General features: G+C 34.1%; 1 protein-coding gene across 2 annotated transcripts; it reads left to right on the top strand.

The window, feature by feature from the left end:
* The first annotated feature begins 785 nt into the window (after positions 1-785).
* LOC106155012 (pituitary homeobox x) lies at positions 786-15800 on the top strand. Of its 2 annotated transcripts, none has more exons than XM_013529607.2 (3): positions 786-909; positions 10725-10945; positions 13267-15800. In XM_013529607.2, exons 1-3 carry the CDS (start codon positions 882-884, stop codon positions 13801-13803), a joined length of 786 nt encoding a protein of 261 aa, XP_013385061.1. In that variant the 5' UTR covers positions 786-881; the 3' UTR covers positions 13804-15800. The 2 variants fall into 2 exon arrangements, with proteins under 2 accessions (XP_013385061.1, XP_013385060.1); XM_013529606.2 differs by lacking the exon at positions 786-909 and adding an exon at positions 7996-8687.
* Positions 15801-16432: the final 632 nt, after the last annotated feature.

Genomic DNA, 16432 nt, shown 5'->3' with positions numbered 1-16432 from the left:
CATCATTATTATCGCGTATATGATATGTACAATATGTATATTTTTCCGTTTTGTTGTTTATTACTACCACAAAAGTAAAGAACCGATTGTTTAAAATGTACAATTTCACAAGTCCATTTGAACCAATGCGCTGTTTAATGATTAGACTGATTCAGAAAGTCGTTAGGTTAGCTTGAAATTTGCTTGCAAAATATAGTATAAGTTCTTGGCACTCCAGTCACAAAATCCTCAGCCTTTGTTCTCAAATCTAGCAGTAGTTCTTTGACCTTAAATGCTAATCAAGGAGTAGAGATTTTATTTTTTTGTTCACCAGAAAAGGGTGACAAAATATGAAAAAAATAGCGCATTTTGTTTTTCATTAATAAGATGCATCAGAATTGACTGCAATTTAGGATAAACCTAGGTGCACAGCAATCAAATAAGGATCACTTGATTCTCTACGCGATTTCTTGCTTCTTTTTATCTTATTAATTAATTCATTCATTCATCATTCATTCATTCATTTTTTTTCGATCTCGATCCCATGTATGTGATGTCACTTAACGATACGTCAAATGAAGGGACGTTGAGCTAATTATTCAGCTATATTGATTACCTGAAAATATGTATAAAAAATTATGTACATTAAACTTAACTTATTAAAATAAACAAAACATCAACACTTTGATTGTGCGTGGAAAACGCTGACATGAAGGCCCTCTATGCGATGCACACTTGTCATAACTATACATTGTATTAACGCCCCGGAATTAACTTCCGACACTCATGATATAAACCCAATAACGAATTACAGTATAACATTCCGAACCTCGTGTGCGTTGTACGAGTGAACCAAGAGGCCAAATAGAGTGTGGGATCGGCGACGTCATATTCACGACAAAATGGAAAAGCTAGAGGAACAATTTGGCGGTGAGTTCAGCTCATGTTAGTTATACCGTATGAATGCATGTGGTATAATAAGATCGATCAAAACGATTTTCCATTAATTGGTATACACAACACTAGATTTCTTTTTGCTCTGTTTTGATGGAATATTAAGTAATGCTATTTGCTCCAAATCTGAAAAGGCAGTATGTTTATATATATGGATTGTGTATTGAATACTGTTAATATTCATAAAGTAATTATGTTTTTACAACGTAGTACCTATTGGAGTAGTAAAAAGGGCTTGAACCAATAAGTAAATAATAATAAACGATTGAATCAGTAAATGATAATAATTTGTTCTGTGTATTCCAATTATTTTAAGATATATGTTGACATTTCTCCAAAACCAAAGAGCATAATTTAGCCACTTTTATTTTCATGTCTAAATGTTATTAAACAAAATGAAAAAAATTATCTTAATATATTTTCATGTAACCCGTTACAGTTTACAAAACTATATCACCCTGCTTTGTTTTTAATATCTACGAACTTTTTATTAATGGTAAGCGATTTAACCACTTAAAGTTTATTTAATCAGTTGTGATAAAACACGTACGGCAAATATAAATTTCAATTTATTCACGTATCAGTACATGCATATGTAAGACTTTGTACAATAGCGAAGGATAAAAAAAACTGTACACATTGAAAGCAGGTATATTTTACGCAATATTATGAAATGATATGAAAAGAGTAAAAAAGAATGTAAGATAAATAAGTTGACAATAGTAACAATAAGATATAGAATATCGTTGAAGAGTTAAAGAGACAGAAAATCATCGAAAATAAGAGTAAAATTTTAAAAACACCAATCAATCAATACCAATTTATAAGGCAATAAAATTGATAAAGCTTTGGCCCTGCCAGTAAACTAGATTTTAGTTGATACCATAGTTCATAGTAATATAGCTCATACGGTTGTTTTATGTCACGGCTTGCCACAAAGCATAAAAGCTTTCCTTCCGTTTCGGTTGAAGTTGGTGTATTCTATGGTCACCATTCAATGTACATTTCGAACATAGTTTCATGGGGTTGGCAGTTTGAATTTCTTCCAGATTCAGTGTTCAAAACAAATCAACCCTTTCAATATTGAATTCGTCTGGTCAGTTTATAACCTGGACATTAAACTTAACACGCAATTAGAAATATAAAACACCGGGGGAAAAATCAGTTGTTTTACTTTTGCACTGTATACATTGTGATATCAGTTTGGTGAATTATTCAGTATTACACAGTATTTTGATTGATAATCCCTAAAAAGAGCACTTTACTGCACCAATAATTTTGATTTTGCCAAGACCCAAAATCGATTACTGTACCAATTAATTTTCTTTTTTCGTCCACTACAAAGAACATAATGCTCCTTTAGCAATGCTGAAAAATTTCATCGGCTGTGTAATTTAATTGGAAATTTAGAAATATAAGCTGACAAAATGTTGGCTGTTACAGTGCCATTTTTTCTCAAGTTATTAAAGAATTTCAGCATTCCTTATGTCAAGCTTTTTGCTGCGTCCGATATATTGTTTAGCGACAACTTTTTAACTAAATCCACCATTCTCTCTCTCTCTCTCTTTTTCACACACGCGTGCGCGCGCACGTGCACTCGCACTCTCTCTCTCACTCTCTCTCCCTTGGCAGTGCCATTTAATGTGGATCATCCAAGATATTATGTGCATTTTTCTCCAGACCGTAAATTTACGACGTCGTGGTCACAAGTTAACAGAAGTGAACGAATTAAGGACGTCACGTTTATTGTTTCACTTGATGAAGAGGCCATATGCACTTTTTTGGTAAAAAAAAAACTTTTTATGCAAGCATAATATAATATCTTTTGTAAATCTGCCAGCAAGACACGTATACAGGGTACATTCTAACATTCTAACAGGGCCGAAGATTAATAATGGGCAGAAAATCGTGTCATCAAATAGCCAGAGACAAATCTATGAATATCTTGTGAAAAATCCATCTGTGACTATGGTAGAGGGTAGTATTGTCCTTACTTCATCGCTTGGACTGAGGTTTTATTTGTTGATATTTATGATAAAGCAAATAATATTGGATCCTAGGTGATATGCACACGGCATGTTAACAACTTTGATGTTGTGACAGTGTTTACTTGCCAACGACATTGCCAACAACATTGCTAATGACTGTTAATAATCAGACAAATTTACAAACAGAATTGAAAAATATAATCGCAACAATATAGGTGTGTTGATACCATGGCAAATGCATAAATGTTTTAAAAACAATTTTTAGATATCAGTGACGACGGTCAGGAGAGAGAGAGAGAGAGAGAGATTTAAGAGCAGCATTATTATAAGCTTGAACGGTTGTCTTAATGTTCCACAAACAAGAAAATATTCGACAGTTTAATGTCATGCATTGAGACCTATCTGTTAAAGTTGTGTCAAAAAATCCTATCGAAATCTTCGTCTTGTGTACGAATCCAGCCTAGCAATCCCGAGACGAGCGTTACAATATAAACACTGATCAATTCAAAAGGAGCGCATTATTCGATGCATTGAGATGGAAATAAGAAGTCTAGAAATAAAAATGAATATCTCTTTAATCACATCTGTTCTAATCCCGCTTTAGTGCATTTAAAAGTCGATCGCTTCCCGATAGAATTGAGCTGTCTTGATGAAATTGGAGGCCTGACATCTCCATTTGTTAAGAGCTTATCTAAGTTGAATAGAAGAGTGCATAATTCAGGGCTATCCGTGACTTTGCCTGGATGAGCACAAGTTAACAGATGTGCCCGTATTGCTGACAGATATAACGATGAAAAGAAAATATGGCGCTTATGTTTTGATTGCAAGGTAATCATTAGGCGTCTATGAGAACGCTTTAATTTCATTTCCATCATATTACCCTCTGGATACCCTCTGATATCAGGGGCTTCTAAAATAGTATACAAAATTAAAGTATGTAACAGACCACTAGCGCACCCTGTGTTCAGAGAGTACCATCTGGACTGGCAGTGAAAATGTTTTGAAGTATCATTTCAAGCAATGCAAATACTGTATGTAGCAAACGTTAAGCTACAGGGATTATTAAACCAATTCTTGCTTGTATACGAACATACGTAGGATATCTACTGTATTGCTGTGGTAAATATGTTACTGTCTAAGCGCTGTCTAATACATTTCAGCGTTTAAGCTTATTCTGCTGATGTTTCAGCAAATCATGCCAAATATGAATTACACCGAAAGTTTGTTCAGCTATATGTTCCTAGTTTTAGAGGCTGTTCCTGTATCCTTGAAACGGGCGCAATGGACAATTTTATTATTATTATTTTCTTTTTGCCTTTCTATACTGAGACCAACGTCAAAATTCAACGTTGCACTGACTACCAGTACTGTTTTTGAAAATAATTTCTTCTCCCTTTCAACGTTTTGGATCAAATTCATGGCTCTTTGAATGTATAATTTTGAAACTATAAATCAAACAGATGACCACAAATTATATATGCATTCTACTCTTTTTCTCGAGGAGTTTATGACCTAGTTTATTTACATTATTTTATTTATCAGGCTTTACAAATCAAGTAGTTAAAAAAGAATATGCTTACAGAAAATACATTTTTCTTGAATATATCTGTTCATTTTAGCTTCAGTATTTTGTATTCTGCTTTGATGTTATATATGATTCACAAAGTGTAAAATCCTTATTAATCAAATAACATAAAGACGTGACAGAAAAAGTCCTTCACTGAAATTAATGTGAAGTTGTCTGTTAAGATAAGAACAGTCAGAACGCATTACTTGGATATACGATGGTTAACTATTCATTTTCTGTTGATAATAACTGTACGCCGCACTTCAATAGAAAATAAATTACAATGGATTCCGCGTTCAACCTAGCCTCGATGACACTTTGGTTAGATAAGTATTTGAGCAGCGTTTACTGAAGTACTTTATTTCTCATATTAGCTTGTACTGCTACTTGGATCTAAGCAAAATTAGCAACCAACTTTTCCAGCATTATCAATGGAAAGTAAATCATTTTAAATGTTGATAATTTGTATGCCAACAGAGACATGGCCGAGCATTCTGTGTATGCCATCAGTCCAGGTGAGTTTTTATCTTTTAATTTAATTTTTTTACATGATTTTACTCTGCCGATCCGCTTTCTTTTTTCTTTACTTCTTTTTTTTTTTACACCTGTAGTTTGAGTTGATAGTGTTAATTGGAACGCCCGTTAATTGAAACAAGGTTTCTTGGATTCCAGGTAGTTAGTAGCCCATTATGAATGTCTAAGAACAAGGTTCCGTTCAAAATCAATATTATGTTGTAAAGTATTAACACTATTATTATTATTCTAAATGTATATATATATAAAAACCATGACTCGAATCCTGTAGCTGCCATTAGTTAGCTGTATTAGTTTTGTAAAGGAAGGGCTTTCTCTAAAAAGGTTAAGTGTTGTAACGAGGGCGAAGTATTATATGTAAAACCAAGAGATGAAAACTTGCTATATTTTGCAGCAAAAAAATCCGTTAGTATTTTTTAAATATTTTTACAATTTAGTGTTCATCTATAACCTTAGGACCATACTTGTCGATGCATTTAAATTTTTCCATATATTGATTAGCTGCTGCTTTTATCCAGAATATTAATTCTGAGTGGAAGGCTTCCTACATGTATTACTTAATTAAGTGAAAATATTCATACTACCTGGCTTAATTTTGATCAGTACTAAAACTTGTTTTTCATTATGTACTTAAACGATGTAAACTGTCAAGTGATAAGAATAATTGACGATTTAGGAAATAATCTCTCTCTCTCTCATTCTCTCTCTCTCTCTCTCTCAATGCGGTGGGTTATTACCGTTAGGATTTCTTATATTTTTATTCGAATGTTTCATTTACTTTTGTAGGGGACTGGCAAATTTCGCAAATTTCTACATTTTTTTGTTTCTAAAGGTGAAAATAACGGATGGGGTCGACACTAGTGGAAATGTGGGTCGATTCTTAGTAAAGATATGACTTCTGCCGTCTGCAGAAGAAGCAAATATATCGTCGCTATCTATCATATACTAAACTCTGCCGATGCATTGGAGATATAAGCAAGAGATGAGTGTTTGCTAACTTAGGTATTCGAGTGGCTATCATTTTCATTTACAAAGCTAGAAGGAAGATAGGGTAGAAAAACAGATCGACTAATTCTTGTAAGCCTTTCAAATTAGTTATCCGAATACGCAGATGTAACATTTCCCTAAATTGTCCCAAACTGCTAGCCACATTTATGTAAGTTTAACCCCAGGGTTAGCCCCTAAGACCTTTTCCATTAACGGACGTTATTCCGATTCGGTTTCACTTGCTATCGAATCATTTCAGATTTTGATATTGTAATGAGTAGGCCTTGTGTTTGATACGCTTGGGACAAGGCGGGCTTAACTTGGATGAATAGGACGACATATCTATCACAAATGAAACGAAGGGATATTCTGCGTTTAATAGAGTTGCCCTTTTGAAGAATGAGACTCGCATTAAGGAGAAAGTCTGCTGCGCTGATAAGAAGATGCGTTGTTATTCATAAGGATTAGGTGCGGAGCTGTTGCACGCTGCGCTCTCTTATTAGCGTTAATTATCTTCTTGTGCTGAAAAAGAACACCTTAGTCGCAGTAAATCTGGAACAAGCTGATGGATATTCACCACATATATATGTTTAACCTGGATTATTTGAAACAAATCTGATGATTATTTGTCAAATTCCAGGCTCATACCTCCAAAACAGCGTGTTGAATATTTGTATGCTCTTTTCGTGCTAGGGGGCGCCATTGCGCATCATGAGTTACAAGAGCTTATGTATGCGCTTTTTTGTGCGTGCACGGCTCATGTACGACCTCCGTAATGATTGCCAAAGTAAAAGTAAATTAATGTGTGAATTAAAAGAACTGCGGATAGATTTTAAAAGTACATCCGCAATTGGAGTGAGGCACTCACTCCCTCTCTCCCCCACATACACACACACTCACACACACACACACACACAATAAAGACCATGTTGTTCTTCATAGAATGTAAAGAGTTTGAAACGGATGAACAGGGTCTTGGAGAAACGACCCGAAACACACAAAATTTAATGACCAAATGTTGCTTCAAGCATAATAAGAAAAATACTGACTGGACGTCTGTTCAAGATACTTCATCGTATTTTCAATAACTGCAAGATACCTTCTGAGCACTAAAATACTTAGATGTGTCCCTACATGTACACTCGTCTGTCACTGTTAACATATGTCGGTTTAGCTAAGTATAATCTAGCAAAGCTAGAAAAGCCACAGGATTCGGGAAGATTTTTGAAATGGTACTTGAGAATATCCAACAGTCCTTGTTAATGTCGACAGGTTTGTGGAACCAGGAAAATGTTGACTAACTCTTAAATGTTCTCGAGGTATCTAGACCCAGTGTGGTTCACAAAGTCCCTCAGCATGTTGTGTAATTGAACCTTGTCAAAGTTGACAAAAAATTTACTTCACTTATTAACTAAAATTATTCTCGTCACTTTTATGGCAAAACGAATTGGTTAAATATAATTCAGGAAACGCATATTTAAAAGATCTATTTGATAAGAATAAGAGACGGGAAAGATGGTATTTTATTCATCAAAAAAAAAAAAAAAGAAAGAAAATATATAAAGCCACAATTATTGAGCAACTTTAATCATTATAACAAAGAAGTGAAAATAATGAAGGAGAAATATTATGATCAGCTATACATCGTGATCGGGTGTTTGTGAGTTGCCACAAATGAACGATGGCGGCTGTTACCGTTACTTTTCTCTGGAATGATAACCTCTGCATCCTTATCAGCGAACTTTATGTCCATCGTAAGCGCGACAGTGGAGGTTTGTTAAGTTAAAAGTTGACAGATTTCTAGTGATTCAATCAGGAGAGGGCACTTCCGTAACCCATCAGAACGAAGAAGAACCCATTATAATTGGATTTATTCATGAGCGCATAATGATTTGATGATGATCGTTTAGTGGCTTGTACGCTCAATCGCCTACCATATTGTTCATTTCCATAATAAAGTCCGGCAATTCATCAAAACCTGCTTTGGCTCCATCAAATACACTCACAATTCATAGAGGATCGATTTAAATTGACAATGATGGCGTTTTTATGAATATTTATACAACAAAGAACCGAAGGAAAGGGACGCAATGTATCATATCACAGGGTCAATCGAGTGTAAGTGTCTACCTCGCTGGCGGTGAGCATTATGGGTAGGTAAGATAAGTGACGTCACGTCCAACCAGAGTGCCAAAACGGGGACAAGTGACTAACGGGATACTGATTGATGTCCCACAGATCTTCTTTAAGCCTAGCATAAACATTAAGGGGTGAAAAACGACCGTGGTACCGCAGATAATGATTATTGTCTGCAGTTGATGGGGCCCTCTTAATCCTGCACGCGCGACGATTCGACGCACAGTTATAGTGATTCGTATGCATGGAAGACGTCAAGAGAAGTTGTTTGCCCGAAACAGATCACAGTGGCCAGAGAAGGATAGCACGTTGTTGATGGTGTAAATCGGAAATTGAAGTACTTGAAGGCACACGACTCGATTAAATGGACGCTTTGCCGGATTCAATCTCTTTAGAAGAACTGGTGAACGCATGTGATAGCTCTCACAATCACAACACTATGACAGTTCAATCACTGGACAACGGTGGCAACTCCACGGCCAGGAACTCCAGGACGGATTCGCCGGAGATGACCGTCAAATCTGGACAGTCTCGAGCTCAAGGTATCACTTCTACGCCATTTAGCTTTTTTCCTCGCTGATATTCATCGGTTAAATATCCTTAAGTTGAGAGTTTTGCAATAGTTTACCAAGTTCGCTTATGCTGGTCGAGTCGCCAGATACTGATTACTAGTAAGGGTTTTGGTCAATCTTCTATCTTCCAAACATAAAGATAAAGCTTCCTTTTAAGTCAGTATGCTTAACTCTAAATTCCTGCATCATTTCCGAATTAGTGGAGAGGCTTTTAGTACGTTTGTGATCTTCTGCCGACTTGTTATTGTGATTAGGTTAGCAGATTGATCAATGCATTACAACATTGTATTTATGAATAAAATATTAATGGCATAGTTCTTTTATTCATTTGAAGGTATGTAATTAATAATATTATTTTTGTATTTTTTCCTTCTAAAAATAATCTTAGGATTTTTAAAAAAAATTGTATATTGCAAGTAAATTTTATTCATTTTTATTTTATCTATTTATTTTTATTTATTTATTTTCGTGGGGGTCTAGTGGGTTAACACAAATCTTCTTCATTTATTATTTACAAAACTTGGTATATAATTAGACTATATGAACAATGTTTGAGTATTTTTCTGGTGTTAAACTTCAAATCTGCTTTTCTTTTGTAACATAATTTTGAATATTTTTCGCTTTCCAAGAATGCATTTTAGGGTCACTCCATTAATATTAAGATATTGATAATTTATTTGAATATCAGATATTTTGCTACATTCGTATCAAAGTGATATTCCAATCATTATTTTAATGTCAAGTCATTTGATGCAAACTATTTAACTGTCAATCAACTGGACATTTGCGTACAATTTCTAAATCCCCAACATGAAACTACCCAGTAGAAAAAGTCCGATAATATTTTAAAACATAAAATTATTTTACTCCAAATTTAAGGCATTAATCTGAAAAAGAAGTAAGAATTAGCCAAGGTTTTGTGAGTGTACACATGTTTATACACACCTGAATATCAATAATTGAGCTTAAAATTGACAAAGAGATTTTAAAAAGTTTGTGAATATTCACAAATTACCTATGTTGTTTCATGGAATATTTATACAATGTGGATTTAACGTTGATAATGTCTTTCAGAATATTATGTTGAAGTTAAAAATCAATATTATAATTTTTTTTCACATAATTTTAGCCCAATATTTTATGCATTTTCCAAATGAAACTCTGTAACTGCTGGTAAGAAATTAGTATAGCAGACGCTGAAATTAAAGAGAAATAAACATAGTAGACGTTGAAATTAAAGAAGTTAAGTAATTGCAAAAATGTGAAAGAAAGAGTTAATGTATGACATTAGCTGACACAAATATCTTGTTTAGGAACTTAAATCATTCTTTAAGGGCTGAAAAATTATCTTCTAATTCTATAATCTTAAAATTGTATAATTCAGTTAGGTGGACGAAAGACTGTTTGATTGCAATCAGAGCGTCTGCGCGGTATGCAAACGCGGTGAAATAATACCTTGTTAACTAAACATTCCGCACTTGTAACAGTAACGCACTTGGCACAATACTCCGACTCTAAAGATTTTACGCTCTTATTATTTGTCAATGTTAACTCTTATAGTCAAAAGCCATCGATCACCGGTTCATTAGACAAAATAAATAGAATAAATCCGAAACCCTTTCCACGCACTATGCGTGTTTTGAATAATTCGTGAGAATTTAATACTTTACGCTGATGTTTGAATACACATTTGAAAACATGATCGCTGCTATATGTCATTCGGTGAAAGGTCGATATGAGTTTATTTAGTGGAACAATTTCAGACAAGAAGAATTATTCAAGTCTGGCATGGAAAAGGGTATTTTAATGGAAATGCTGAAAATATCCGTACTAACTTTTTTTTTAATCTTGACATTTGATCTTTAAAACACCAGCTTAAAAGCAGGCAGGCTTTCTTTCATACAGAGTCCTGTGAGGCATTTGCCAAGATCCAATTTAATCTTAATTGCATTAAGTGTTTAAGAGATTAAACTAATTTTCTTCTTTTTTTTCTACCTGTGAATCTAGACTCCAGCGTCGACAGCGTTAAAATCAACACGCTTGCTACAGAAGATAATTCGGGAGACGAAGATTCTAAGAAAAAGAGGCGGCAGAGAAGACAGAGAACGCACTTTACTAGTCAACAGTTACAAGAACTTGAAAGTCATTTTGCCCGCAATCGCTACCCCGATATGGCTACGCGGGAGGAAATTGCGGCTTGGACAAATCTCACCGAAGCCAGAGTAAGGGTAAGTAAATTTGAAAATCAGTTTTATTGACTTTTTTAAGCATTTCATTCATTTTTGATATTTTAAAATCACATATTGATACAGTTTAAATTTTTTAAATCAGCCACATCAGTTTATATTTTTACAGAAAAAAATTCTGAAAATATATTCGAATTAGAATTAAGATTTTTTTCCATAAAGAAATAACTGTTTCTTGCAAGTGTATTGTTCTTGAAATATTTTATGTTAAGAAAATCGTATGCATAGTTAACTTAAAAAGCCAAAGTGTTTCGTAAATACAGAAACAAATGTAACGGATTTCACTTCCATTTACACCATTACACTTGACAAAAAATGTCGTTACATTGAACACTTAATTAAATCATAGTTACATACAATAAAAACCCAAAAGTTTTTTTTACTCTGCGACCGATGAATTAATAAGCAACAGATGTGGAATCTATAACCCAGTTCAGGGCGTGATTTATAGTCTACTTGTGTACATACATCGCATTGTGATAGGCAGAGATTTTAAACTGCGACCTCTCCAATATCACCAATAAAACGTGTCCATTGTTGAAATAGTAAAATATTTCGATTACTAACTTAGTTGTCACTTTGGCTATAGATCCCACAGTATTCTCACTCATGTGCATACTTACTTCAACCTACGAAAAAAAAAAGATTACTTGGGAATTAAGCCAAATGAAATTTAATTCCGCATTTTTTCCTAATGGGTCACATCGTTCCCACGAATTTGGCGATCAGAATTATTTCATACATGTCTTCCAATTTCCACTAAGTAGTTTGACGCCATTTCATCCAATTTTTAAAATCCGATTTTTCAATCAATGTATTTCCGATGTCGAAAATAAATATCTTTATCTTGAAGAGCCAGTGCACTTAAAATTGCAAGTGCAAATATTCTTATTGTTTCATTTAATCTTTAAATGATTAACGTATGGTTCACACTGTATTGTTAGAACATTTTCTTCATTCCTTGTAGGTTTAGCACGGTCTTTTGTTAAAAACTGTACGACCTTTTTCGAATTGGCTTCTTAGTTTGGCAAAATAAAACTTATTCACACATTTCAACTACTAGCTGATGAATAAGATGACTGGAGGATGTTTTTTCCTGTAGTATGACACATTAATTTTTTGGGGGCAGTAAATTTATTTTAATCCATAAACCAATGTGCAATACACATGTAATTGAATACTTCAAAAATTTAACGCGTTTTTAGCGTATCCACACCTGGTAAAATCTGAACACGAATGGCGATCCAGCTGGTATGTAGTTCGCTTGCCCTTCGATAACACGACCGAGAATAGTTTTCGTGTTTTATCTGAACGAGTTGTTAAGGGGACAATCCTGCTGGGATTGGAAGACCGAATCTTATCTTTCTTCCCAGGCTTGAGACCAATATTGGCATATACTGGCCCGTTTATCACACCAAACCGTGTCAATATGACTGATGAAGGTCCCACATCGTATAATCGAAGTTATGCACATCTTATATGTATATATATATATATATATATGGCAGCTATATCCCATATCTGGGCACATCATATTGAATGAATTCTTCAAATTAAAGCATCGATGTTGGGCTGTTGTTGCACAGAAAATTTGTTTCAACTGTATGTCAAAATATTAAGTTTTAACATCCTAATCAAATAGATACATTAATGAGATTATATAGACATTTGCAACATTTTTGTATTTCGTTTGAATTTCTGTAAGTCTCAGCGTTCAAGAGGACGGAGACAGATTTTTGCTAGATGATTGAAATATATATATTTTTGGAGATATACTTCAGATTCAATTTTCATACGATATCATCAAATATAAACTATTTTAAACCCAAGTGTCAATTACGTTTATGAAGTCAGTGATAGAGCTTGGTGTGGTTTTTGCATGTAATCCTGGTAGCCATCACATGTGGTCTACAAATATAATATATGTAACTTTTTGACTAAATGTGAGTAACGCATCATAGATTTATTGTGCGTCGCAGCTGTTCTTTTCTGTTCTGTTCTTTTTCTTTTTTAATTTAATTTTTTTTTTAATCGTACAGAAACATGTTCATCATGTTATTTGTTTCCTGCAGTTTTACGCAGACAATTCAATGGTAGAAAGGACAGTTTACTTTGAATTACGTTTCGGTTTCTAACCGATCACAAACACATACAGACACACATAAAAAACCATTGACAATATTAGACAAATTTTACCCATGTTTAGATTAATTTCAGGCAGCTTTTGACTAAACGATAGGAAACAAAATGGAAAAAAAATGAACAAATGTCAGATGTTAACGTTTTTGTCTTTTTTTTTCTAGGTGTGGTTTAAAAACCGTAGAGCTAAATGGAGGAAGAGAGAGCGCAATTTAGAGCCCTTCAAAAATGGTTTCCCTGGAAATTGGGCGTCGTTTGATGATGGGTTGTATACCGGGTATTCTTATCCTAACTGGGCATCAAAAATGCCCCCTGGCCCATTGGGGTCCAAAGCATACCCTTGGGGCCTCAACTCCGTTAGCCACTTGCCGTCGGTTGTGTCGTCACAACCCATGTGTTTTTCGTCACCGCCAAATACTATGACGTCATCAGTGGTGCCGAACATGAATATGAACGTCGGGACTGCAATGCACCCTGCGGCCATGACGGGCGTCGGTGGGAATATTGCCATGAACGCCCCAACAACGCCCTGTCCGTATGGTCCTACTCCTCCGTATATTTATAACAGAGACCAGTGTTCTAACAGTATCGCCGCTCTGAGACTGAAGGCCAAGCACTACAGCTCGAATGGGAGCTATTCTGGGATGTCCCCTCGATCTACAACGCTCTCTGCCTGCCAGTACGCCAACACCGCCGTGTAATAATTGAAATACATATACAATATGTATTGTTCTGTTGTAATCCTCCAAGGTTGATACAACCAAAAGTTTCGGATTAGTTGGACCCAAGCGGTGGTATATTTACTTGTTTTGATTTGATTGTCAGTAGATTGTTCGAGGAGTTTATGTAAGTGTTCCTTTATAGAGAATTTTCCCTGGTTTAAAACAGCTTATCAGGACAGTTAAACATAATTTCAGTTGATTCATTTAATAACAATTTAATTTAAATTAACAGAATAATTCTTTTAGAAAATTTTGATGATAGATATTTTACAATTGTTTAGTAAGAAAATCCAGTAAAGCTGAAACAGCCAGTGCGCAGTTTATGTTGCAGTTAAAAGTGTGTGTGTGTGTGTGTGTGTGTGTGTGTGTGTGTGTGAGAGAGAGAGAGAGAGAGAGAGAGATTGAGAGAGAGTTACGACGCATATTCAATTGAGAAAGGGCCAATTGCGAAAAATATTATTTGTTATCCTAGCAACTAGTAGGAGTGTTAATACAATCTGCCCCCTGCCTGTGTTGCTCACTCTATTAGTTTCACAGTTTGTGTTCAAATTAACGAAAATATCTACTGCGTGCGTCCATTTTAATTGCACGCGTTTTTGGATCTTTTGTCTTTATATATATTATGTGCCATTGCACGCTTGTATTATTTACCTGTTGTAATTGATATCTGATATTTTAAAGGATGGTTTAATGTTGAAAAAATTAACGAAACAATTTATTAGAGCATCCTCCTGCTCAAAGATTACATTTAATAATTGTCCGCTGAATTTTGAAATTATCAAAATTCGAAAATAATATCAAAGAGAAAACGGCTGTTGATCAAGTTAACTATGTCAATATGTTAAACTTTCTCAAATTTTTATTGTCACATACGAGCGACATTAATACACCGAACAAAATAAGCTTGGGGTGTGATTGAAGCTTGCTTTTTTTTTTTTTTTTTTTTTGGATGAAAAACACAAAAAATAATGTTTCGACGAAAGCCACACTCCTAAAATGAGTATTTGCGCCACTTATTCAAATGAGAATCTTTACTTTGAAATTATTCTGCTTTTTACAAATCATTATTTTTCTCAATCGAGACTAACGGTAGATTGTTAATGTAATGTTCAAGTTAATGTTGAATAAAGGGAAAACGGAACGTAGTACACTTGGCAGATAGCTATCTGCTGTTAAATAGTTACGTACTTAATAACTTTGAATTTTTTGTTTTTTATGCAGATATATACTGCTGTGCAAAGAAGTGAATTACATTTTAATTTTTGTTATATAACGAAACGCATTTGTGGTTCCAGAAAAAAAATATATTAGTAGAAAACAACTGTTAAAAATCACTGATCAGATACCGAATTTTCTTTATTGTATGACCGTAATGTTTAAGTCATTCTGAAGTATATCTATGACAGCTAGTCCACAGTCGAAGTGCTGATTACGATGCTTAAAGTTTGTAATTAAAAATGCAGATTGCAGAGTTAAATTCTAGTCTAGGGTTTTAATATTGACTATCACTCAATTGAAAGGGTTGATATCTTAGCCTTTTAACATGTTAGGGGTGCTTTTTAAAACGAGTGTGCTTCACTTTATTAATGTAAATCTTCAACATTAGACTTTGTCTTGATTGTGCATATTTATTGATATAGATAATTCAATATGTTTGATAATATTGAAGTGTAAATTCCATATCTTGCCAAACCATTTTGGTTTTGTTCTGTTAAAAAACAGACGTAATACTTATTTATATGTTAATGTAGGTACGCACGGGGTTCTTAAGTGGTATTTTTACTATCCAGGAAAGAAATACGTGCATTTTCTCCAAATTTTAAAGGTATATTCACACAGTGCTTGTATTTTGTTTTCGCATGTGTGTTTCTCATATATCTAAATATTGGTAAATCGTGTACTTAAATTATGCCATAAATATACTATTTATATATTTAGTGAAGTGTAAATAAAGTTCTTACGTATACCTATTGTCATTATGTTTTCCTCCTTTCTATATGAATAAGCCAGAATAGGTACCTTATTCACACCGTACCCTTTCTATCAACTAAACGAAACACCAGTTTCATACCTGACCAAATGAGTTGGCCTATTTATAACAATTAATATTTTGTTTTTTTATTGATGCAAAAGGTTTCTATTAATTACGATCGCGATAATAACAGCGACACCTATTTTACTAAAAAAAAATTACTTAGAAACAACAGGAATTATCATATAAATATCCTGTAACTGCTTTAAGAAACTTAAAATTAATTTTAAATTAACTGAACTTTGATTTGCAGTTTAGGGATTTTTACTTTAACTTTCGTATACTAATAAAAATGCAGAAGTTCTGTTGTTATCAGCTTGGGAAATAAACTGGCACTTAAACAATATTTTGTCTGCTTACAGTCAGACTTCACTATTGTGCAGACCCTGTGAAATTATCAGAATAGCTTTTTTTAGAAAAACACATGATGAATTTTATACAACAACAACAACAGAAACCATATATTGTCGACGACAGCAGGAGGGAAAGGAGTTGAGAAGGAAAAATTAAGACTATCATATTTATTCTACCTGTATCAGAATACCAAGCGTGTGAACATCTCTCTTAAATCCAGTC

The sequence above is a fragment of the Lingula anatina genome, chromosome 2, assembly GCF_051362555.1.
Source record: "Lingula anatina isolate TDL-2025a chromosome 2, LinAna3.0, whole genome shotgun sequence".
Lineage (NCBI taxonomy): Eukaryota > Metazoa > Brachiopoda > Lingulata > Lingulida > Lingulidae > Lingula > Lingula anatina.
Note: the sequence above shows the minus strand (reverse complement) of the source record. Positions and strands in the feature narration are given on the sequence as shown.

Bases quoted from the DNA above. Each gene is read 5' to 3' on its own strand.
- LOC106155012 (XM_013529606.2), top strand. From the start codon at position 8,510: ATGGACGCTTTGCCGGATTCAATCTCTTTAGAAGAACTGGTGAACGCA. The intron at 8,688-10,724 runs GTATCACTTCTA...CTGTGAATCTAG, and splicing joins TGGACAGTCTCGAGCTCAAG to ACTCCAGCGTCGACAGCGTT. The intron at 10,946-13,266 runs GTAAGTAAATTT...TTTTTTTTCTAG, and splicing joins TCACCGAAGCCAGAGTAAGG to GTGTGGTTTAAAAACCGTAG.